At 43.3% G+C, this 25591-nt stretch overlaps 1 protein-coding gene across 1 annotated transcript in view; it reads right to left on the bottom strand.

Annotated features, from left to right (window-relative positions):
• Positions 1 to 4398: 4398 nt before the first annotated feature.
• The window catches only part of PRICKLE2 (prickle planar cell polarity protein 2), a 153793-nt gene continuing 132600 nt past the window's right edge, over positions 4399 to 25591 (bottom strand). The window contains exon 9 of the mRNA XM_036739669.1: positions 4399 to 10639. Coding sequence (XP_036595564.1) covers positions 9765 to 10639 — 875 coding nt within the window. The 3' untranslated portion in view covers positions 4399 to 9764. The remainder of the gene's footprint in view (positions 10640 to 25591) is intronic.

Raw genomic sequence — 25591 nt, 5'->3', positions numbered from 1 at the left:
CTGAGAAGATAGATCTGGGGGCATTAATCGCACAATCTGGGGCTTCTCATCTGCTTTTCAGCTTTAAGGGTGATGATCAGCTTTATCTCCAGCATTGGCAAGCAGGCAAATCTTCCAATGGGAACATGTACTCACTGGTATTTTTACTGAGGAAGCTGTTAAACTATCTTGTCTCCTGCTGCTTATGATTAGCTATCATTTAATAACTTAACTATTCCCTGCCCTCTCCCCGCAAAAAAAAAATCTCACCCTGTTCATTTCTTGGATGTTTATCTATCATATCTGCTGATACACTCTTCTTGGTTACATGTTGGGGCATCTCAGATAAGACTGTATTCCAAAATTATGCTGGGAGAAGTTATTCTAGTAAGACCAAAAGAAACTCACCATGTAATAGATTCATACTGGTGAGATGCCTATTTGAGAAATGGTCTCTGGACATTCTTATGTTGTCTTCCATGCGTGGAGTGCTCTCCTTTCTGACCTCTGCCCCTTGACATTCCTTACTCCCTTCAAGGCTCACCACTTATATTAGGGATCTCCTAATACCCTATTGTTGGTGTTATCCCCAAAAATTACTTTGAAGAAATTATATATTTATTTCTACATTGTTTCCTCCAGTAGAATGTAATCCTCTTGAGGGCAGGGACTGTTTTTGCTTTTTCTTTGTATGCCCAGCTCTCAGCACATAGTAAAGAGATTAAAATGTTTGCTGACATGAAGGCAAGGATTAGTTTCCCATATATCTTTGTATCCCCAGAACCCAACATAGGGTTGGATATACAGAAGACACAGTGAGTGCTTGAATTGAACTGATTTCTTTCTCAATGCTGTCCACAGGACTGTCATTATAGATATAAAGGACTAGAGGCTCCTTGAGGAAAAGGAAGCCTAGAATCAGTGATTCTCAATCTCTTTAGGATTGTGAGATTTGATTGGCTGCTGAGTTTCACCATCTGTCCTCCTTTCTTAAAGAGGTGTGTGTGTGTGTGTGTGTGTGTGTGTGTGTGTGTGCATACACTGGTGTATCTATACATAGCACATGGTAAAACCAGGTAGATAATCATTTAAAGCATTACAAATCAATTAACATAAATTTAATGTTGAGAAACTTGGGGGAAGACAGCACAACTTTCTGTGGATTTCATGAATTTTGAGAGGAAGATTTCATGATATTTGCCACTCTCAATTGGGAATAATTAGCATTGGTCTTCTAACCTTACTCTAGTACTCTAACCAGATTTTCTCCCAAAATAGGATTGGAGTTGAGCTAGAAATATGTTGTGTATTTCTTAACTGAGGGCTGACTGGGGAAGAAGAGAAAAACAATGTTCAGATTTTGAATTCTTCTGGGTAGGGAAGACAATGGTCAGTCAACACAGGTAGCTCTCAATGCTCTCCACCCGCCTCTGACCAATCATGAAATTCAAGCTTGTTTTCTTTTGGTAAGTGATAATTCAATGCGAGGATTTCATTTATTGCAAGTGCAATCTTTAGAACACATCAGGATTTTCTGCGCTGATCCATCATCACTGGTCACCATCTCTCACTCTTGACTTTCTGACCAGCCTGTATATAGCAACTTTCTCATCCTGGAACTTTTCTGTCTTTTCAAGCCTCCTCACCATGAAAGCTCGCTCCATCACCCTTGACCTTCTCAAACTGGAAGTACACTTCACTCCTGCAGCTCCTCCCTCTGACTGGTCAGTTCCTTCTTTAAGGAACATGCCCAGGTCAGCTGTATCTTCATTTTTCCTTCAGTTCCCCTCCTGACTCTATGGACTGTTTTCCCCTATGCCTCCACAAGGGTATCTCTCTCCCTCCCATACCCTGCCCCTTTCACTTTCCTTTTATGTGTTATCTTTCCCCATCTGAATATGAGTGTCTTGAAGATATGCTATTCTTCCCCCCCATCCCCCTCCCCTTCTATTTGCATTTCTGGTGCTCAGCACAGTGCCTGACATATAATAAACACTTAACAAATGCTTGTTGACTTAAGAGGCAGTTCTTACCAGTTCTTCAGATACAGAAGATAATTGCCCAAGGGTGTTCCTGTCTCCAACGGAGATCTCCCCCAAACTGCTCCTCACAACCCTCACCATAGTCCCTCCAAAGAAAATATTTTGACCAGCTGCCAATACATCCAGTTTTCTGCGTTCTGGTCTCAATTACGATTAACTACTATCTTAATATCAATTTTTAAAAAGGATGGGACAACAAGAAATAGAGACCAGAAGAAACTGACTGCTCTGAATGTGTGTATTCTTCTTTGTGTCCTATCTTGTGCTCAACCACTCAACATTTATTCATATGGAAAATGCTGCCTTAGGCTGAGATAACAATTGAACACTTGTCTTCTTGGGGAGAGTAAGATTAAAAGCAGCCAAATCAGTTTTTAAAAAAATCAGAGTTATGTATTGTCCGGCAAAAACGCATAATGAGTAACTCCCATGCACAACGGCGCTAACCCTAATTCTATGCACTACAGGAAAATCTTAATCTCACACCAAGTTTCCCATGTGACACTAGCCTAAATAAACAAGAAGTTGAGACCAATTTCCGTAATCACGCACACACAGAGACACACAGATTGAATTTCAAAAACGAATACAACCTAATTTTCAAATTATCTGCTCTTTGGGATTATTTATGGCATCGGTCCATTCCATTACCATAGATGATTGAAAATGAAAACCTGTATGGCCTGAACATATTTCAGCTTCAAGAATTGCCCACTTTCCCAAGATAAAGAAATGTCAAGGAAGAAATGCCTTTAGCTGGTCAAAGTATTCTTCCTAAAGTGCAGCTCCGACCACATGACTTCTCAACTCAATCAACCCCAAAGGCTATTACCACTAGAATAAAACATAAATGGCTCTATTTAAAGTCCTATACAACCTGGTCTCACCCACTTTTCTCACCTCACTGGACATTATTCTCCCTTTGGCACTACGGAATTTAGTGAAACTGGCCTCTGTTCCTCCCTTGTGGCATCCTCTCCCATGTCTGTGCCCATGATGGAATGCACTCCCATCTTACCTCCGTGTCATATAGTCACTCTCTTTAAGACACTGCTCAGGTCCCATCGTCTCCATGAAGCCTTTACTGACTCAATTGCCAGTGCCCTCCCTCCTTAACAACTTTGTATTTAACTAATTTGTGTATATTTGCATTTATTAACTTTATATTTATGCTATATGTATGTGTACTTATGTTCTCTCTCATTAGAATGTAAGCAACCTGTGAGTAGGGATGGTTTTATTTCTTCTGCTTTTATCCCCAAAGACTAGCTCAGTGCCTGGCACATAGTAGGCACTTAATAAACACTTGATTAATTGCTCAACTGCAGAGTAGGTCTTGTCCTCCTCTTCTCGGTCACGATGCTCAAAGACAAACTTTATGGCAGTAATCTGGAAACCCAGCAGTATATGGGGAAAGATGGCATTGTTTGTTTGATTCAAATTTTATTGGAAGTTTACAAATGTATTACAGACATTGGTAAAACGTTATATCCATTTTACAGGGCACAGATCTCAAGCAAAATGTTCAAACGGTCTCTGGCAGACAGCCCACACCAAAGGCCCAATGCACATTCTTTAACAAAGAGCTTGGCAATCTTTGACTCAACAGCACAGACTCAGGCCCACTTCACCTACTTGGTCTCTTTGAGTTTTTTGTTTGCGCCCTTGAAATCAAAGTAGGAGAGAGGAAAAACAATCCTTTAACATGAAGGAATGTGTGTGTGTGTTTAGGATGGGAAAAAGGCCAAAGTCATAATTGGTAAAAGAAGATGGAGACTTTATATTCCTTGAAATACAACCGAGCTGGGGGCACTTGTGGCTAGGGTCCCACTGACTATTGTAAAAGGGCCTGGTGGCCACGGGACAGACCACATGTGTAGGAGGAAAAGGTCTTTGCTGACAAGGAGTTAGTGTTTCTGAGGAAGCTGACCTTCTCAAATGTTAAGCATGCTCTGGAATCATTTTCCTGCTAAGAAGAGACTGACTGGTGGCCCATGTGGCATGTTGGTACATGGGATCACAGATGTAGAGATGGAAGGGACCTCAGAGGTCATTTGGCTTAAGACCATCATTATACAGATGAGAAAACTGAAGCCCAGAAAAGTGATTTGCCCAAAGTCACATAACGTAGTAAGCGGCGAAGCGAGGATTTGAACCCGGTCCCCTGAATCCAAATCCAGAGTCCACCTTCCAACATTCAACAGGGGTAGTGGCCATATAATTTTTTTTTTTTGCCCTAACCAACCAATCAATTCTCTGCATCCCCTACCCTGGGTAATAAAACACCATTCTATCCTATAGGTTGGCCTCTAAATCACAGAAATATTTTCCTAACACTACAAACATTCCCCCTCCCCCCCACCCCCACTATGTGAAATCTAGTTTTGTAGGCAGGAAATACGTTTATTAAACATTATGCCTCCTAACAATCTCATGTTTTATGGGATTTTTATGTTGATTAGAGTTACTAATCTGAATTTTATTAGAAAATGGAAAAGAAATCTAATTCCCCCAACTTGGATAACTGCTTTTAACAAATCACTCCAACTAGCCATATTCCCTGTTGATCAAGAAAGGTGGACAGCTTGTTGGTTCCCAACCTGGCTTGTAAAGTTTCCTTCATAGCCGAGTCTTATGTGGCTTGAACAAAAGCATCCCAGGAAGACACCATTTGAAACTGACTTCCGGTACTTCTGACTTGCACGTGGGCAAGGATTCCCTTAAATTCAAACGTCATCCTCAGTCGGCTACAGGTAAGATACAGCATTAACTGTGGGGACTTGAGTTACCCAAGTAATTGTCTCAATGCTCTATTCTGCCTTGGGAGACTTGTGCTTCTGGGAGACTGAGGGCATTCTCTTCAATTCCTGGATGATGGGAAAATACACCCAGCACATTGTTCTCATGTTGCTTATTCTTCATCTTATTTTCCTCCTTGAGGAAGGAATTAGAAGAATCACAATGCATCATCATAAAAAGGAAATAAGAGGCAAGAGGTTTGTTTGCACAAGTTGACAATAAACACAAGGAAAGATGAGGGCATCCAAGTAGTTTCTATGGTGAGGCCTAGAAAGCCATGCTCCCCTGGGCTTGCTGAGCTTGAAGATGCCACCACTGCTGATTCCTCTCTCTGTAGCTCTGGTATTCCTTTCAGCTCACAAGTTAAGGGCATTTAATATGATGAACTCAACCATGGCCACCAGTGTCCCCAAAGCACAAAGCTAGAGAACAGGGAGATTCTGGGAATCTTTTTATCAGCACATCTTATTCTATTGCAGGGACATAGAAGGAAGAGAAACAACTGCTTCTGGGTCTTGGAGTAGGAAGATGAAGGATGCATTAGGCTGATCCGTGGGGGTGGGTAGATAAATAAATGGGTTACCAAAAGATGGAGATAGGCAACTGAAAATAGGAGACACTTTGCCCTGCCCTCTAATAGGCTGGGAGCCAGGAATTACTGTCCTGATATCTCGCCTTCCCCACACTTTCACACTCAGTGGCTGTTCCAGAAGTGAGTAGGTCCATAGATAGGAAGACTCAAAGTGATAGATTTGCCTCTTCTCTTCCCACCCTGACCCACACTCCTAGAGAAGGAGCAGGAATAATGGGTAGCAGTTGAAAAGTGACAAATTTAGGCTTGAGGTCATGATTTATTTCCTATTATTTAAGCTGTCCAATACTGGAATTGGCTACCTCAGAAAGCAGTGAATTTTCCTTCTTTCAAAGGCTTCTGGCAGAAGATGGAAAAATCACTTGTTGGATCTTTCAGAAGGGATTCTTTTGCAGGTATAGTTTGGATTAAGATGGTCACTGAGGTTCCTTCCAATTTAAAAATTCTGTGATTCCGTGAATGCACAACAAAAGGTTGCGTGAATAAATGACCACTAATTTCATCAGGAAAGTTCTGCCGCATGAGAAAAATAGACCATCTAGAGTGATAAGACAGCTAAGATGTTTGAAATATCTCTTACCCTCCATTCTACAGCAGTTTGGTTGCATTCTGTAAATTTTACTCTCCTACCATGACTCAGGAGGTTGGTTGGTTATTTCAAGTATATTGACTTTTAAAATCTTCATTAAATTGGGCAAACTCTCTGGCTCTTCAAAAACTTGACACTCCCTGTTACAGCTATATCTATTCAGACAATTGCTCTGAGAATCTCACTGCTTAAATTTAGAGGGGTTGGGAAAGGGTCAATTCCTTTTTCATTGAATTCATCTGCAAAAGAATGTGAACCTAATTTCAAATCTGAAGTATGCATAAGACAGAAGAGATCAGTACCAAGAGTGAATGAACAAAACCAATATATAAAGGGGGAAGGGAAACCAGGGGCAATGTATCAAGGTGAATTCCCTTAGAGAGATCTTTGATCTTAGCTGTATGTGCTCCCTCCTGTGATGCAGACTGCAACCTATCCATCTATGGCTAAATGCCCTTTTGAACATAAAAGGTCTATCTATGAGGAGTCAAGGGCTAGGGTTCAGACCCAGGATTCTTTCAATCAATATTAAGAGAGGATCATGATGTTTGATCTCTAGAAGCCCTCCCTCAATCTTTTAGCCAGTCATGGAAGTGACCCTGAGTTCTTAAAGGATGTACAAGTGGAATTCATGTTCTGGAAGGTCCTGCCAAGCTGGGAAAGTCACGGGTCTGAAGGCAGGGATGGCCCATATCTGCTGTCTGAAGAACTGACAAGCTAAACAGTGATAGAATCTTCACAAAGTTGTCTCAAGGATGATGAATGTCACAGCCATACCTTCTCTCAAAGAAGAGAGAAAATATACCCTCCTCCCTTCTCTCAAAGTTACAGAGGAGCTTTAACTGCACTGGAAGAGTGACTGCCCACATTACAGCTCTTTAAACGAGTCTATCAACCAAGGATCCCAAATTGTCCCTCTACCTACTTAAGAGAGAAGAGAAATTGCCTAGAGGAATCAAGTAGATGAGAATTAAATACTCACTAGTTAGCGAGCTGGCTTCATATATAATGATGATCTATTGGGGATTCCCTGGGTTTCCAGAGAACTTTTACTTGGATTTGTTTTTCTAGTAACAGTGGAATAATGGGCATGACTTCTTCACTACTTCGCCCTCTGTTATCCTGCTCCCTCTTATTATCAGTGGCATTTTGGGGGAAAGTGGTCTGCTAAAGCTGGGGGAGCTGTCCATGATCACAGAATAGACCAAGCTAGTTGACTGTTACCTAGCTAAAATAATTGAACCAAGGTGGATGTGAGAGAACAAAGACATTATGGGGATGACCTCTTCCTTCTTTTGCCTTGTCCCTTTGGGGTAATTAATAGATGTAAATTTCTAGGTCTCTTTTCTTCTTCAGTGGACATGAAGTGATTTAAAGCCTTGTTTTGGCAAGGGAAGTAGGATACTTCGAAGGGCTGTTAAGGAACAATGTTACAGAGAGAGATTCTTTTGTTGGAATGGGGGAAATAGGAGACAACTTCTCAGCTGTTCTATAATCATTCAATTCTCCCCTTTTCAAAATTTCTTTTCATTCCCATCAGTGAGATCAAAACTTTGAATACATCATGTCTTTCTACCAGAAACCTGCCACTTAATAGAGTGGGGTTGCAGATTATTTCTTAATCAGTTTGCCAAGCAGTTTACAAACTTATTATACAAACGTAACACTTAATTCTCCAGAGGCTCAGATAATTAACAAAGCGCTTAGATATGAAACATAGCATGCGGGAAACTGCCACGACCAACATCTGCATTGCTTTTTTTTTTAATCAGTGACAATGACAAATGTTCTATTTATACCTGAAAAGCAAATTATTTTCATATATCCTGCATTGAGTGCCATATATATATATATATATTTCCTTTAAAGCCTTCCTTCCCCCAGACCCATTTAGGATGGGATCTGAAAATCTGCTTATCACTTCCTCTTAATAAAAAGAAAAATACTAAGAAAAGGCATGTACTATACTGGAAAATCATCACGTGCTCCTCACCAAGGCCAGTTACCAATGAGATACAAAGTGTAACACACTTAAACATAGGTTTCACTTAATGTCAGTTCTCTGTCGGATTATCTTAACTGCCATAATCAGTGAAGGATGAGAAAGGAGTAGAAGCAATGTAGGTGCTTCTCCATGGTTTGTTTCTTTTTAATAGAATCAAAGTAGGAAAAATAGCCTTACGGTAGACAACACAGGCCCAAATGTCTTCTTTAGGTAAATGCACACTCCTTCCTTGCCTTTTGACCCAAGCTTCCAGTTGGAAATCTTCCTTCTCAGTGGTTTCTCCTTTTATAGCCAATGGGATTAACAGGCTTTCTATACTAACCCCAGCTCTCTTGACCTGTTAAAGTAAGTCAGATACCTTGACTACTGAAGATTTCCTAAAGTGGGAACTATTTTGAGAAGTATCCTTAAATTTCCTCATCGAAACCAGAGAGAGACAAGGGAAGCAATATTCCCAATAGAATCTCAGTTAGCTGGGAAACACTTGTCTCCTCTTCTGTTCTCGCTAACTTCAATTTCTACCTTTGACCTGCTTCCTGTTTACAATTTATCTTGCCCTTTGATGAACGACCCAGAGAGAACAAATCACCTCAAACTCTGTCCCACCTGCTAGAATTTCCTTTTGACTTGAGCTCCCAAAGTTAGAATTCATGTGCTTTAAGGCTACTGGGTTGTCTATCTATGATGGCAGTCCTCCCTCTGCCTTGGTCAAGGAAAGCAGATAACATAATCCAGGAAACAACAGCACCACACTCAGAACAGGGCCATGCAGACACCACACAATGGAACCACGGACACTTTAAAAAAAAATTCCCCAAGGAATAGATCAATGTGAAGCAATCTCAATGTCCCCAATGGAGATGGCTTTTCTCATTGGACTTCACTGACACTGGCTAGCTTCTGAAATTGGTGAAAGTTACAACTGCAATTTTCAAAAATGATTATCGCTGGATAGAAAGCAACTTCTACTGAGGGTGTGAGCAGACTTCAGTAAATAAACCCTGTAGACTCCTTTAGATGGAAAGAAGCATTAGATGCTTTGTGTTTCTATGCTGTTTTGCTGTTGTTTTTATTTTCCAGCCACAGAGAGTCAAACTGTATGTTTGTGTGCATGTGCATATATACACACACAATATATGTATATACTCCTTTGAAAAAAATGTCTCACTGATATATAACAAATTTTATATAGAAATCTAAAAAGGGAAAGAAAAAAACCTGATGGCCTGAAACCATCTTTTAATTCTACTTGACAATGCTGGCTGTTCATGCAATTTCCCACTGAGTCCTACGATATAGAAATTCCTCTGATATTACAAAATACAAAAATATTTTTTATCAGAACTCTCATTTACATTGCATTTACAATGGACATGTAAATAACTTAGTCTTGGGTACTGGCTGATAAACAAATCACTTACTGGAAGAAAAAAAAAGAGTCCTAAAAATGAGATATTAAGAGAAGCGGGGAGTAAATAATTTGCTAAAGTGTGGTAACTGAACACAGAACCGGAGATAAAGGAACACAACCACTCAGACAAAGGGACAGTCCGAAGTGTTTCCAAAGTGAGATGTGCAAAAAAAAAATATTCACCATGCCAAGAACCGTGACTATCTCTAGAAGCCGATTCCCTAACTTTGCCTCCATCTCGGTTGTCAGGGCCTTTAGTGACAAACAAGGTAAAAGCGCTTTAAATTCAAAAACAGTGCAAGTGTATGGATTTACATTCTCAGCTCCCGCCTGCTGCAGGAGGGACATTAGGATATGATGCAGTTTTTGCTCTTCTGTCTTTTCCGGCTGTGCAACTGTCCTCTGCCCCCCAACGTGGAGGATTTGGGGACGCCATAGGAGCCGTACTTGTGCAGAAGCTCTTCACTGGTGACGTACCGCAGACGCGCTGGTTGGGGGATAGGCTCCCCCAGGAAATAGCCCTCGTTGTCGGATTCAGAAGAGGAGGAGCAGGTAGAGCACCAGTCGTATTCGGCAAAGTAGGGTCCCCAGCGTTCCCCAAAGGCGTTCTGCAAAGCCAGGTCGGAGACAGTCCGTGGGCACTGGCCATAGAGTTCCCGGCGGGACCCCTGCTCCAGGCTCTCCCTGTAGCTCCTCTGATGCATGAACTGGTCATAGTCCTCCCGGGCTCTCAGTGGGGGCCGCTCTTTCAATCGGCAGATGGCCTCCCTTTCGCTGGCCAGATGGAGGGCGTTGTCAGAACGAGATCTTCGGGAGCGCCGGGAGCGGTGGGGCCGAAAGCGGCGGGCATCATCCCGGGGGCTTGCCCGCCGGCGGGTACGTTCGCTCATCGGCTGGATCCTGGCTCCATCCTGGCCTGGCAGCTTACTGCTGGATATGCCCCCATCAAGATCGAAGCTTTGGTGCATCCTTCCCCGCGACTGCAGGTCCCTGTATCTGATGGGGGTAGACAGCTGGTGGAGGTTGCTCTCCATGTCCTGGTACTGCTGGGCAGACAGGAGGCTGCGGACAGACTCTGCGCTGCGGAACTGCATGGATGAATTGAGGGTCCCCATGTTGCTCAGTTTCTCTGAGACATTCATCCCTGAGTCTTTACTCAGATCAGGCATTGAAAATCGGGAAAGATGCTCCTGTCGCTTGGCACCACCGTCAGCTGAGAGGCCTAAGGAAGAAGAGAGGGTTGTATAAATTAATACGCAGAGATGGGACTGCCATGGGAACATAATACCACAAGGTACTGCCTAGAATCCTCAAAGGATCCAAGGTCTACAGCTGGATGGGGCCTCAGAGGCCTTCTGGTCCATCTTTACACATGAGAAAATGGGGCCCAGGGACATGAAGTGAGCATTGCATATTATTTGTCCTCATTTTACACATCAGGAAACCAAGGATAAGAGAGATTCAGTTATATATGTACATATAAGTATGTGGGATTCAAACCTAGGTGTCTCCTCTCTCCAAGACTAGCAGGATTTCCACTACTCTGCCCTACCTCTCATCACAAAGCAGCTGTTATACCTGATACTCATTAATGGGCTCAGAGCTCCTCCATCCCCACCACTGAGTGTTAGATCCCCTGAGGATGACTCCCTCCCCAGGTGGAGATCAGATGCTTTAGGAAGCCACATTTACCCTTTCAGACCATTTAATCATTTAGCAAATGACTGCCCCTGCATCCAGGCTAAATGGTGTCCTAGTGTCCCGAAAGGGAAAGACATACACGCCAGGGGCAGCTTCTGTATCCTAATGCTATACTCCTCGCTGAGCCTGGGCTCCCTGTGGACCACAGCTGGATCGCTCTACCATTCATCCTAATGGCCACTTTGACTCTGACTACCTGAAGGAAATTGATGATGTCCTTGTAATTTTCTATTTCCTTTCTATGGAAAGCTATTTATTAGAATGGCACCAAGAAGAAGATTCTGAACAAGGCGGCAGCATTAAGGCCTCTTTGAAGGCGCGAAGGGTCATTTCTGCCTTTTCCAATAAAGTGCAATATCCTGCCCCCCCTTACCCCCAATTCAAAACAGGCTGATCTTGGCACCCACCTATACAAGCAAGGTAGGTTTGTCAAGTGCTGCAATTTAAGACAGATCTAGGCTGGAAGTTAGTGGAAACCCCCTCCCTTTACAAATAAGGAAATGAAGAAATGAGTTCCCCAAGTTCATGTTGGAAGTTAACAGAAGATACAGGATTTGTACTTAGTGGAAGCATCAAATGGGCAGTATAACACTGGACATGGGATCAAGAAGACCTGGGTTCAAACTCTGACTCAGGCACTTTGTATTTGCAACCCCGGGCCACAGTTTGCTCAGCTGGAAATAAGGAGGCTGAACTTGATCTAATATGGTCCGAGTCTAAACTTCTGTGACTCCGGGTTCAAACTGCATTCTGCTCTCACCACAACACGCAGATGACACCCCCGCCCCAGCCCAATCCTTTCGGAAAATCCTAGGATTTTTATACATGACAAGTGGGGTGTTGTATATCATAGATAAGCAGCCAAAGAGAAGGTAAAGTTGGAAGAAACAAATCCCCAAAGTTGATTCGCTACAGACTAATCACTTCCAGAGCCTGCCCCGATATGGAGGCTCAGATGCGAGGTTATAATGTATGATGATGAATGAGCGGCAGCAGGGGTGGGTGAACTTTTGGAGGGGAAAGAAATGAAAATCTCCAAAATCACATTTACCAAGGAAAGTTATCCAGGCAGGCCCCAGTAATACAGATGGTATTCATTTATCTTCCGAGGGCTTTTTACCTGAGTCCTCTAATAGAATTAGGGCCCGCATAAATAACCCCTCCAAATATCATAAATTCCTAAACACTCTGTCTTCATGACCAATCGTCTATGACCCCCAAAGTGAAGCAGAAATAGGGGAGCAAATATGTACTTAAACGGAGGGGTCAGTCTGGTGCTGGGAAAAGGCAGTGGTCCTCACGTCATTAGGGAGATGTTCTCTGCCTCTCTGTTTGCCAGTACGTAGCAAGAGAGACCTCAGTACAGCCTCAATCATCCCCAAAAAAGGAAATCTGCTGTAGGGAAAGCAGAGTACCATAGCAGCACTGGCCTCCTGCACTGCTCTCTGAGTTTATCATCAATTACTCTCAACAGTAAACAAAATGTATGTAGGGAGCGGGGTGGGGGGAGAGGAGATGGGGATGTGGTTGGAAGTTTGAATAACTCATGGCATTCCTATTCATGAACAACCTGAAAGATTCAGATTCTTCTCTTGCACAATTCTTACCCGAGTTAGGCATGAAAAACTGAGGGGAGAATTTGGCCTCCAGACTCTAAGAATGCTCATGCTCATGGAAAACCCCAAGGCTATGGCTAGGGATCAGTACTATCCCCAAGTTCCCTCCAAGCTAAAAAACTGGGAGAAGAAAGCAACCATCTTCTTGATTTCTAGCAAGTTTGGATACAGAAAATCACCAATTATAAATTCAAACAAATAGAGTCTCCCAACTTAAAGAAAAAAAAATAACCGACATCACACCTGCCAATCTTGTTGTGTCTTCCTATTCATTATAGATCCCACCATCTGGGATTGCTCCAATTTGAAAGTATGAGGGCTCATAATTAGCCCCCAAATACGCGGCATCACAAAACTGTTTGAGCCTCTTACTAATCAGAGACACAAACACACTGAGAATGAGCAACTTGCATGACTCCAAGATGGCAGGAGCATGGGCTCCATTAGCCAATGAGAAACATTCCATTGGCATTGATAGGCTGAGTCTAACCAAGCTTATGTTATTCAGATATCTCTTATTCCCAAACGATGCAAAGAATCAAACATTCACTAATCAAGTTCGCTAGATAATTGCTCACAGCTGCATTTTGGTTAGCCCATGCAGCTACACCCTCAGGATTATGGACTTAAAAAAAATCCAAACCAACTTTTTATCGATCTCTTGGGATCCTAGAGCTAAAAGGGGTCACGGAATCTACCCAGTCCAACCCTCTTAATTGATAGATGAAGAAACAGGCTCAGGGTGGTCAAGTGACATGACCTAAGGTCATAAAGGTAATAAGGTAATAAGCATTCAGGGGTAAAACTGGAACTCTGGTCCTCAACCATATTTCACCATTCATCCCCTCCTCCCTTGCTGTATCTTCTCTCTGAAAGAGCCATGCCTTATAACTAAGAATAAAAAAATGACATGGATTGATTACATCATGAACAGCTGTATAATAAACTAAGTAATATAAAAATGACATGGATTGATTACATCATGAACAGCTGTATAATAAACTAAGTAATATAGTGTGGGAGAGAGGCTAAGGGGCCTTTGGAATCAGGAAGAAGTGGGTTCAAGCTTTGCCTCTGAAACATACAAGCAATGTGGCCACGGGCAAGTGGCTGGACCTTTAGCACCCTGGGTGAGTCTTTAAGACTCCGAGTCAGAGTGTTTTTAATAATGTATTCTCAGATTCTGCCAGGAAGAGAGGTCAACCTCACTGGCCTTGCTGATCTGTATCTGTGGCATAAGGTGTTTCTAAGCTAAGACTTTCTTACATGGATAAAATAACCCAGAGCTTCAATGGACTCCAAAATGTCACCCAAATCAACTCCTCTTCCATGAATGTTTTTCCCAAAGACATGTGGACTAAAATCCAGGTTGAAAGGAAGATTCTGTTGCCTAGCTAAGAAACTAACAATACTTTTGCCCAACATACTTGGAAACTTTGGCAAGAGAAACTTGCGCAACAATAAAGAATTGTAAAGCACTGTGGCCTTTTTTCTTTCTTTCTTAGAATGGAAAATTGCTCGTCTATAGGCCTCCCCTGCTTTTTTCTCTCCAGATAATGTAGAGCTTTTTAGAGGTACTGACTTGACAGTCTCAGCATTCAAAGCTTCTGTTTATTTTTACCTCAAAGGTCAGTGTGGCCAGCGGTAACATCAATGTCCATTCTCTGTCCCATGGGTCCACCTCATTTAGGATGGGCGGGCTCTTCTCTATTAGGGATAAGTGAGTTTCAAATCCTTCCTTTGGCCTATGTGGTTAAACTTGTCAACCCAAGGGGATTTGGAGACAGCATTTCAGGGACACCATTGCTACTTTGGACCTGACAACATCTCTCCCCTGTGAGCTGGACTTCAAGCCCCTTCCATGGGGGCATCCCACAAAGATCAGGGAAAAGAACCTGAACCGATCCCCCTGTAACTTCCTGCCACTGCTTCTAGCTCTGTCCTTTGGACCCAAGAAGCCCTACTTTAGCATGCCTCTTTCACAACGGCAGCCACTGAGGCAGATGAAAACAGCCAGAAGGTAATTACTGGGCCTTTTCTTCTCCAGGATACATACCCCTAATTCCTTCAACTAACCTTCAGAAGCCACGGTTCCAAGTCCTCTCACCATCAAGGTCATCCTTTTCTGGATGACCACTACCTTGTCAACATCCTTCCTAAAACATGGCATCCAGAACTAAACCAAGGACTCTAGATATGGTCTGACAAGGGCAGAGAACATCTCCCTTGTTCTGGAAACTATGCCTCCCTTAATGTAGACTAGGATAAGGCTAGTTTTTTTCTTTCTTCCTTTTCCCTCTGACAACAAACCACTGACATATTGAGCTTGGATTGTTGTTCCCAGGACTACTGGCTCTTTTCCACATAAACCGTTACCTTGCCATGTCTGCCCCCATCCTATACTTGTAAAGGTGATTTCTAGAATCGCAGTGTAGAGCTTTACAGTTATACCTATTAACATTCCTCTGAATTAAATCTAAGCCATGGCATTGCTGAAATCTTTTTGCATCTTGTCGACCATGCAGCAAATTAGCTAACCTGCTTAGCTTTCTGCCATTTGCCAATTTGACAAGCATGCCTGCCTTCTTTGACTTTGCTCAAGTCACTGGTAAAAATGTGAAACAGGAAAGGGTGAAGGACAAAAATGGCATTAAAGTCATAAGTAGGGTTCCTTTCAAGATGACATTGAGCCATTCATGATTAGTCACTGGGTCTGTACCACCCAAATATACCATCTATTCTCTAGGTCACAGCTTTCCCACCTTACTTCTAAGAAAAGCTTAGAGATTGTGTCGAATGCTCATATTAAATCTAACCATATCTGTGACGTTCCTCTGATCTGTTAAGCTGGTTACCCTGAAGAAGGAGGAAATGGAGACCATCCAGCACGACCTGTTCTTGATACAGCCACATTGGCTTTTGGTTATTACTGCTTTCCTTCCTAAATAAAATCTGAGGAATCATCCTTGTGATAATGTGTTTTTGAATTTTGCAATGAATTGAAATCAAACTCACTGGCCTATGAATTGAAGTCTCTGACCTCTTCCAAGGCATTTGCCCTTCTCTAGTCCTGAGGCACCTCTTCCATTCTCTGACAGTGTTTGGGTTGTCACACTCTCCAGTTTTTTTCCCTTCAGTATGCCAGGATGTAGATATGTAGACAGCTCTGGCCTGTTAACTTGAGGGTCTCTGGGTCCTTTCTTACTATCTCCTCACTTATGTTCAATTTCTAGGCTTTATTAGCCATTTTTCTTTTATCTCTTCCATTCCCCGAACCACTCTCCTTAGGAGAGAAAACAGAAGCAAGATAATATTTGAGTAGTTTCGCCTTCTCATCATCAATAATTCCATCCCTCTTGAACAGCACTCCTATCTCTCCTTTGCTCCCCTCTTTCCTCTAACAAAGCATTAAAAAAGTTCTTTTTATTGTCTGTAGCATTCAATTAATCACTTTCTATGTGCAAGGCCCCCTGAGAATCACTGGAGATAGAGAGAAAAAGAAAACGCTTTCCCAGACCTCAAGGAGATTATAATCTAATGGAGCACACAACTCGCTTTTACAGAACTGTGGTATGCATTTGTATTCATCCCCATCACTTGGCCTTGCTTCCATCTTTTACACATGTTGCTTTAAAATATGGATTCCTATAATTCAGGCTGATGATGCACTTTACTTTTTGCTCCCCTCATCCTATATATTCTTTGGTTAAATTGTTTTGGTATGGCAGAGATGAAATCAAATATGGACCCTTGAGGTGCATTGGAGAAGAGGGTGTTCAAAGTCATGTGATAAGTCCTTCTTGTTAAAACTGATCAGTGCTCGCCCAGAGGAACAAAAGCTAATTAGGAAGCAGGATGTTTTTGGCCAGGAGTCTTGGGGTCCCTCTCTCAAACAAGTCAATTGATCTCATCCTGTTAGAAAGGTACATCAGTCCAACTGGTAACAGCTGGAGAGAGAGAAGACAAGCCGAAGGACAGAGGTTACATCCCACCGCATGTTTCTTAGCAACAGGACTTGGGATATTTCAAACACTACACTTGCACGTCTGTGCAAGGTAACACAGGGTGAATCATTTCTGGGATGGTCACTGGTGGGCAAGATGGAGAAAACGGAGAAGGAGCATAAGCCCTAGTAGTCACTGAGAATCATAGAATCTGAGAGCAGCAAAGGACCTCAACAGCCACCTAGTTCAGCCCCTACCCAAAAGGAATCAGCCTGAGAAATGGCTACCGAGGCTCTGCATGAAGACTTCCAAGGAGGAGGAACCCGCTTCCTCCCAAGACCAGCCTTTCTTCTGGGACAGCTCTAATCACGAGGAAGCTTTTCCTGCTATGAAGCTTCAAATCTGCTTCTTTGCAACTTCCAGTCATCGCTTTTTGTTCTGCCATAGAAGCTGAATACTTCTTCTATGTGACATCCCTTCAAATATTGGACGTGTGATTTCACTGGCATAAGGAACCCCTGGGTGAGGAAACTCCCTTTGCCACTTCAGGATGGCACCGTCTTAGCAGCTTCCAATTGTAGACTGTAGCCTAAGGCAGTGCTGCCAGACGCAAATAGAAACAGATCCCCATGAGAAAACAAATGAACATGATCTATATTGTATTGCATTTTTATTTACTTTGTTAAAAATTAACCAATTACATTTGTCCAGAAGTTTTGCTGGCACAAATTTTATACCTCTGGCCTAAGGCACCGAGATATATTTTTTTTAATTTAATTTAATTTATTTATTTAACATATTTAGTTTTCGGCATTGGTTTTCACAAGAGTTTGAATTACAAATTTTCTCCCCATTTCTACCCTCCCCCCCCCCCCACAGGCACCGAGATATTAAGAGAGCTGCCAAACATCATGCAGACAATATGGGTCAGAGGTAGACCTGAACTCAGGTCTTCCTGGCTCCAAGGACAGCTCCCTATTTGTAGCCTCTCCTAAGGAAGACTTTTTAAGTTAAAAGAATCTTTTTTTTTTTTCAAAATAGAAGTCAACTTACATGCTGGGAATGCATGGGAATAGATGTGCCCCCTGAATCTTAGCCCAGTACCAGGCATACAGTAGGTGCTTAATAAGTGCTTACTGAATGAACGATCAACTACAGCTAATAAGCAGCTGATTCCAAATGCTCAATACAAGGAAGAGAAAGTACTGGTGCCATTGTGGCACCGGACACTCAAGTGATGTCAGGGTTTAGGCCTTATGTATCAACAGCAAGACAAAACAGGAGCCATTCTATGAGAACGCCCGGCAAACACTTCTATAGGGCTACAGTACAGGCAACCTTTCTATGAAGCGATTGATAGGTTCCACCGTGTCGGGCTGGTTGGAAAGTGCTTGGGAAATGAGACGACGGTTTTCCCTTAAGCATGTCTCACTGAGCTGACCCTCAGGATCTCTCAGCCAGGTGGTGAAATGGACAGCTCTTGGGGCTTGGAGTCAGGAAGCCTAGAGTTTAAATGCAGCCTCAGACACTTACTAGCTGTGTGGCCCTGGGCAAGTCACTTAAAAAGTAATCTCGGTTTGCCTCAGTTTCCCCATCTGTAACATGGAGATAGTAATACCACTTACCTCCCAGGGTTGTCGTGAGGATGAAGTGAGATGATGTACATAAAGTACAATGCAGACGTAAAAGTTGCTATGCAAATGTTAACTGTAATTACTATCACTGGGAGCTAGCCATTCCCCAATTAAATGATGATCAAACAATATGAACAGGCAATTTTCAAAAGAAGAAATCAAACCTATCTATGGTCATATGAAAAAATGCTCCAAATCACTACTGATTTTCATAGAAAGGCAAATAAAACAACTCTGAGGTACTACTTCACACCTACCAGATCGGCTAATATGAAAGAAAAGGAAAATGATGGATGTTGGAGGGGATGGGGAAAAATTGGGACACTAAGGCACTGCTGGTGGAGTGGTGAACTGATCCAACCATTCTGGAGAACAATTCAGAACAATGCCCAAAGGGCTATCAAACTGTGCAGTCTCTTTGACCCAGCAATACCACTACTAGGTCTGTATCCCAAAGAGATCAAAATAAAAGGAAAAGGAACTACTTGTACAAAAATATTTAAAGCAGCTCTTTTTGTGGTAGCAAAGAACTAGAAACTGAGACAGTGCCCTTTAACTGGGGAATGGCTGAACAAGCTGTAGTAGGATTGTGATGAATATTATTGTGCGATAAGAAATGATGAGTGGCATGCTTTCTGAAAAACCTGGCAAGATTTATACGAACTGATGCAAAATAAAGTGAACAGAACCAGGACAGCACTGGTAATACAACATTCTAGCGATGATCAACTGGGAGAGACTCAGCTACTCTCATCAAGCCAACGGTGCAAGAAAATTCTGAAGGACCCATGATAAAAAATGCCATCCGCCTCCACAGAGAACTGAGGAACTCCGAGTACAGATTGAAGAAGATTTTTAAATTCTATTTTTCTTGGGGCTTTTTTGTGTGTTTTCTTTTGCACACAATATGGAAATCTGTTTTGCGTGACTTCACATGTATAATTAATATCATACTATTTGCCTTCTCAAGGGGTGAAACAGGAGGGAAGGAGATAATTTAGAACTCAAAATTTTAAAAAATGAATGTTAAAATTTTTTTACATGTAATTGGGAAATATTTAACAAAATAAATATATACATACATATACACATATGCATATGTATGTATATATGTGTGTGCACATATACATACATATACACACATATAAACTATAAGCTGTTGAGAGCTCTGGCTCTCAATGGTGGCCCCTTCCTCCCTTTATCTGGCTTCACTGACTTGGCAAGTGTGTGCCAAAAAGAGCAGCCAGCCATAAGCCTGGTCACACACCTGCCATCTGCTCCTGTTGCCCCAGAGATACCAGACTTGGAACAATTTCTTTTTGTCTGGCCTCCCCTGGGTGAAGACTATGCACCAAACCCAGGAGGAAAAGATGAGAGTGTCTGCATTGGCCTGTGTGAGCCTGTGACTACCTTTCCTAGAAATGCCCAGGACTGACTCTGGTTTCCAAAACAACAGGGGTGCTGCTATTCAGTGGCATTCACACAGGGAACGTGCCTTTGAACCAGAGGAGTTGGGAAGTGACATGTGTGACTGCTCCACAGCTCAATTGTGAAACTCCAGTCCTCCCAACTAACATACTATGTGTTCATCCCTGTGACAGAGAGCACAGCACCAACGATGGGGATTAAAATTGGCAAAAGAAAATCATCTCCTGTTCACACTCCATTCATCAGCATACTAGTCCTGTTGGCTTTTACGTTTCCAAAAAGCCGATTAACTAATTATCAGGACAAAGAAAGGACTGCAAAATGCAAGGAGACAGTGAACAAACATTTATTAAGCACCTGCTGCATGCCAGACATCATAAGTGCTGGAAGGCAAACTCTCAGGGCGCTCACAATCTAAGGGCAACATGCAAACACCAACATCCAAACCCTCTATAGATACGATAAATTGGAGAAAATCAAGAGAAGCAAGTCACTGGAGTTAAGAGGGATCAAGAAAGGCTTCCTGGGGAGATTCCTGGTGGATTTTTAGCTTGGACTTGTGAGCTTCTTTCTTCCTATTCCCAGCCTTAGCACAGTGCCTGGCACATAGTAGGCACTTAACAAATGTTTATTGACTGACTTGAAGAAAACCAGGAAGTGGAGGTAAGGAGTGAGAGAGCATGGGGGATAGCCATTTAAAATACCTAGATTGGGTGATGGAGGGTCTTATGCCAGGAAGGACAATGAGGCCAGTGTCCCTGGATCAAAGCATATGTGGTGGGAGGGGAATAACGTGGAAGGACCCCATCTACAACACACCTGAAAGGTTCACATTCAGCCTTTGTCTGCAGGCCTCCAACAAAAGGGGAATAGCCTATTGCATGAGCTATCCCAAATTCCACCACGGGAACAGCTCTGTGAGGAGGAAGTTTTTCCTAAATCTTCTTCCTGGCAGCTTTGACCCCCTGCTCCTTGTTCTTCCCTGTGGCGCCAGGCTAAACAAGCATAGTCCCTTTACCCCGTACCAGTATGGACAGCCGCCACTGCCCTCCTAAGCTTTCTTGTCTCCAGGCTAATCTGCTCCATTCTGCTGACTGCTCTTCACTGGGGATGAATTTCACCCACGTTCACTGGGTATGTCATTTGAATGACGCCATAGCCCCCTCAACTTTTATGCTCACGTTCTCATTTGAGCCCACTGTGAATTTCAAACAATCCCATGATGACGATGAGGATGCTTGAAGACAAACAAAACACTTTCCTCACAGCAGCTCTTTTGAGTTTGGTAGTGGAAGTATTAACAACACCAACGATGATGCTCGTTGCACAGGTGAGAAAAGTAAGGCCCTGAGTGACGACATGACATCCCCACGGTCACAAAGCTAGTAAATGTCAGACCTGGAGATGGTACTTGGACTTTCTGCTTTCACAAGCTGCCTCTCTGATGCTGGAGAGTAATCCCTTCCCTGTTTATTCATAAACATGGTCACCAAGACACTAATACCTATCTTGCTTCCCTCAAAGTCACTTTGGAAGAGAGGGCACTAGTGGTTGGGGTGGTGGGGGGAGGGACAGAGATTCTTCTCATAGAAGAGGGTGCTTGGAACTGAGTGGGTGTTGCCCAGGATACTCCCCTCTCCTCTTTCCCATTACTGGTCTCTGCTTCCTGGGCAGTTCTATGCTTGCACAATGGTCTTTTGAGGTTTCTTTCCTTGGCAGGGCTGATCTCCTGCGTGGGTGGAGTAAGCGATGGATGGCTTGTACGGTATTAGGCGAGGAACGCAGAAAGGCCTCCCTGACCCCCAAACCATTCCAGGGCCAGCCTGTGGCAGGGGCGGCCCAACATCAGTCCTCCTCTGGTTTAAAGGTCCCTGGTTTGAATTCACAAATATGCTAGCTGAGCAAGAAGGCCCATCCTCAGCCTAGATCTTCCAGGACCACATCAGCATGGATCAGATGATTAAATTTCTATCAGAGAGCAGAAGGGGAGTTTGGGAGGAGGTGGGGGGGCAGTTAGAAAGGGCAGGTGAGTCTGAATGAGATGGGAGCACTGCCCAATGCTGAAGGGCAGGGTAGAGAAATGAGCCATAGTTAAAGACAAGGGTAAGGGTTGGATCAGGCCAGATGGGGCAAAAAGTGAGCCAGCATCAAGAGAACACCTGACCTCCTCTCACCTGGCTCCCTTTCGCACACTGTAATTTCAACCAAACCGGCTTTTTTATAGTTGGCTATAGGCGGTAGTCCATTTTCCCTCTCCATCCCTTGGCCCTGGCTCTTCCCCAGGCTGGGAATATATTCCTTCCTCTTCATCTCTTAGACTTCCTACTTTCTTTCTAGTTTCATCTTGCACAGCAGAGGAGTCACACTCATGGGCCCTCAGCTAGGCAAGCAACTTGCTGCAGAACCCGATTCCAAGGTAATTGGGAAATACTTAACGAAATAAATAAAAAAATACAATTCAACACAGATAATGTTAATTTATCTCTTTTTTGAGCCAAAGACCTACAGAGATCCATTTATATTTGAGTTTGACACCCCTGGTCTACAGGAAGTCTTTCCTGATCCCCTCAGCTGCTGGTGCCTTCCCTCACACAATTACTTTGTACTTATTACCAATATATGTGTCGTGCACCTGTATAATATATACATACTATACACACCTACATGTATATACCTGTATATAGTGTATGTCCATATACTATATATATGCCTACACATTCTACACACCAATATACTTGGTGTATATATATGTACGCATATACATTCTTTATACTATATAGTTGTTTGTTCTTCATTTTGAAGAGGACCAATGACATCCCAGGGTGATGTCTTAGCTCGTGCATGAATTGGATTTAAGAGATGCAGAGTTGCACAAAGTCACCAGCCTCACTTTCTCTTCCAGACTCATTGAAGGTCAGGGGCAAGAAAAAAGTCAGGATGATTGGTGTTGTCCTGGGGCACCGCAGATGACCTTTGCCTCTTCAGTGTCTGACCCATCTCTAAGCCCTCTAAGCACCTGCTTCAGCTTCCTCCATGGATGTTGGAACAGATTGTTATCATCTGCCCATTCTGTCAGGGAAGTCTTCATATGCTTGGGTTAGACATCCCTTTAACTCACATCAGTTACCCTAAGCCTGGTTTGGGTCACCTGCCTAGATGGTTTTTACTGAGGTGTGGCCTCTTTGCAGGGCACAGCTTCTTGGAGCCACAGGTGGGTGTATAGGGCACTGAGTCCTTTTCAGGGATGCTCATCAATCTTTGGTGTCCACCTTACTATCTATCTATATATATCATACATACCTATACGTACACATACGTATACATCTATCTCGACCTATCTCTCTCTGTTCCGTCCCCCAATGGAATGTAAGCTCATTGAGGGAGGGGATTAATTAGCTTCCATACCCACAGTGCTCAGCATAGAGCCTGGCAGATTAGGTATTTTATTTGATGTTTAATTGATTGTATGAGTCATGATTTTGCCAGGGGGCAGCCCTGTTTTGTGGGCCCCTCCTGCTGGGCCTGGGGAGGTCCTTACCTTCCTCCCCCTGGATGCCAGGAAGCCAAAGGCCATCATTGAGCCATGACTTTGAAGGGAGAGAAAACAAAGGCAGCCCAGGCTGGAAGAGCAGGCATTGGCAGAAGCCACATTATGCATTTATTGTGCTATTTTCCTCACTCCAGAATGACCTTGGAGTTTCAGAGTCTGAAAAGCGAGCAGTTACACAATTGCAACGAAAAAAAGTCAATCAAGGAGAGAGATGCTCGCTGCCACTACAGAGTACCCGCCACCATCAGACTTGCTGCTCCCCAAGAGCCCACTTGTTTTTGGGCTGTGACTGGGTGGCTCTCTTCTATGGGTTCTCCCAGAAGGCACATTTGACAGAGCATCACTGTGGTCTCTATGTCTACACAGGCTGGAGGTGGAAGAAAAAAAAAACACTTCAACATCTACATGATAGGACCCCCAGCTGGCGGGGGGGGGGAGGGGCAGAGGTGTATGTATGTGTAGGGGAGGGGAGAGGGGGCTATCTTACATGACTCTTGAGGCATATTTGGAAGGACTGGGAATCTATAAGAAGCAGTATGTTACAGAGTGGAAAGCATGGGAATCAGAAACTGGATTAAAAGTCTATCTCTTATTACCTGTGTGATGTCAGGTAAGCCACTTTCTTTCTGTGAGCCTCAACTATAAAATTAAAGGATTGGATGAGATGATCTCTAAGGTCCTTTCTAGCTCTAAATCTATGGTCCTGTGGCTAGTCCCCTCACATCAGGGGATCTTAATCTTATTTTGTGTCATGGAGCCCCCTGACCATCTGGCGAAGCCCATGGAACCTTTCTTGGAATAATGGTTTTAAATGCACAAAGGATTATGAAAGGAAATCAGCTGTGTTGAAATATTATCAAAATACTAAAAGTTCTAAGTTTCTGGACCTCTTAAAATCTATCCATGAACTCTAGTGGACCCCAGGTTAAGATTCCCTTCCCTACTATGTGAGAGACAAACTTTAATTGCAACTGGAAGGTCACCTTCCAAGGTCACCTGATTCAGGTCCCTGCCTTCACGCAGCCCTATACCCAGCCCCAACAGTGCTATTGCTAATGATGAGATCACAATGACAACAATGGAATTTTGGGCTGGGTCATTGATTTTATTAGTACAGAGAATTCATGGGAAGGAAACTCCCTCCACCTGGTATAGATACCAGCAAACTGGTATCTACTGTGCAACCCTCAATCTTAGAGAAGTATCTGAGGCACTGAGAGGGTAAGTGATTTGCCCAGGGTCACAGATTGTACTAAGAGTTGGTATAGGATTTGAACACAAGTCTTTCTCTCTGTCACTTCAGAAAGGTTGCAGAACTGAGATCCCCTTTCCCTGCATTCAACTTCCACCTCACACCCTTTCTTTATTACAAAGTACATCACTCTGTTGATGATTCGAGGCGTTGAAAGAGAAAACAAACCCTCCCCACAGCTTGTTCTGAGGTAGAAGAGGTGCAAAGTTATTCGCAGCTGTTTTGCAACTGAAAATATCTGGAGCCCATTAGGGGAGTATGACAAATCAGGGCAAGCATTTGCAGAGCTTGTAGGTGCTAGGCTCTGGCACTAGATTCCAATCCATTTCAATTCCACCCATGCCCCACCTCAAACCCCCAAAGTCCGTTGTGGATACAGCTGCTGATAGGTAGAGGGAGGGGAATGGAAACCAGGCTCCTCTGATCTGGGCTGAAAGGACATCGCCCAAAGAGACATTCTGTAGCCAGTGGTCAGCCTCTGAATTCCCCTAAACAGCCCACAGAGCAATAGACTCCTTACTGTTTTCCATAAAACTTTCTTTCCGGTGTCTGATCAAATTTCGCCAAATCCTCTTCTGGCTTCTAGCCAAGACCCCCCCCTCCCCCCGCCCCTACAGCCAGTGAGTCTCGATTCTTATCATCCACCTTCCCCTCTCTCCAGAACTTCCTATTGAGCCTTTCTTCTCTATGCCAATAACCCAAAGTCCCCTCCCTGTCCTGCTTCCCCCATCTTGTTGTTGTCCTGCATAACCCGCAGGCTGCCCGACAGGTCATGTCCCCCTGCCTCCCTCCTTAGGAAATCTTGCCTTCAAAAATGCCACTTGCATGCCTATCTATTGGAAATTTGACACCAAACTTCTACCAAATCCAAGTTCGGGCCAGTGCTCACCCATCTCCACCTAGAGTGGGGTTTCTTAATCTTTTCTTATGTCAAAGACTCCTTTGGCAGTCTGGTGAAGCCTATGGAACCTTTTTCCTTATACGGTTTTAAAATTTATAGAATAAAAAGCATAGTATTATAAAGAAAATTAATTATGTTAAAATACAGT

This window comes from Trichosurus vulpecula, chromosome 9, assembly GCF_011100635.1.
Source record: "Trichosurus vulpecula isolate mTriVul1 chromosome 9, mTriVul1.pri, whole genome shotgun sequence".
Lineage (NCBI taxonomy): Eukaryota > Metazoa > Chordata > Mammalia > Diprotodontia > Phalangeridae > Trichosurus > Trichosurus vulpecula.
Note: the sequence above shows the minus strand (reverse complement) of the source record. Positions and strands in the feature narration are given on the sequence as shown.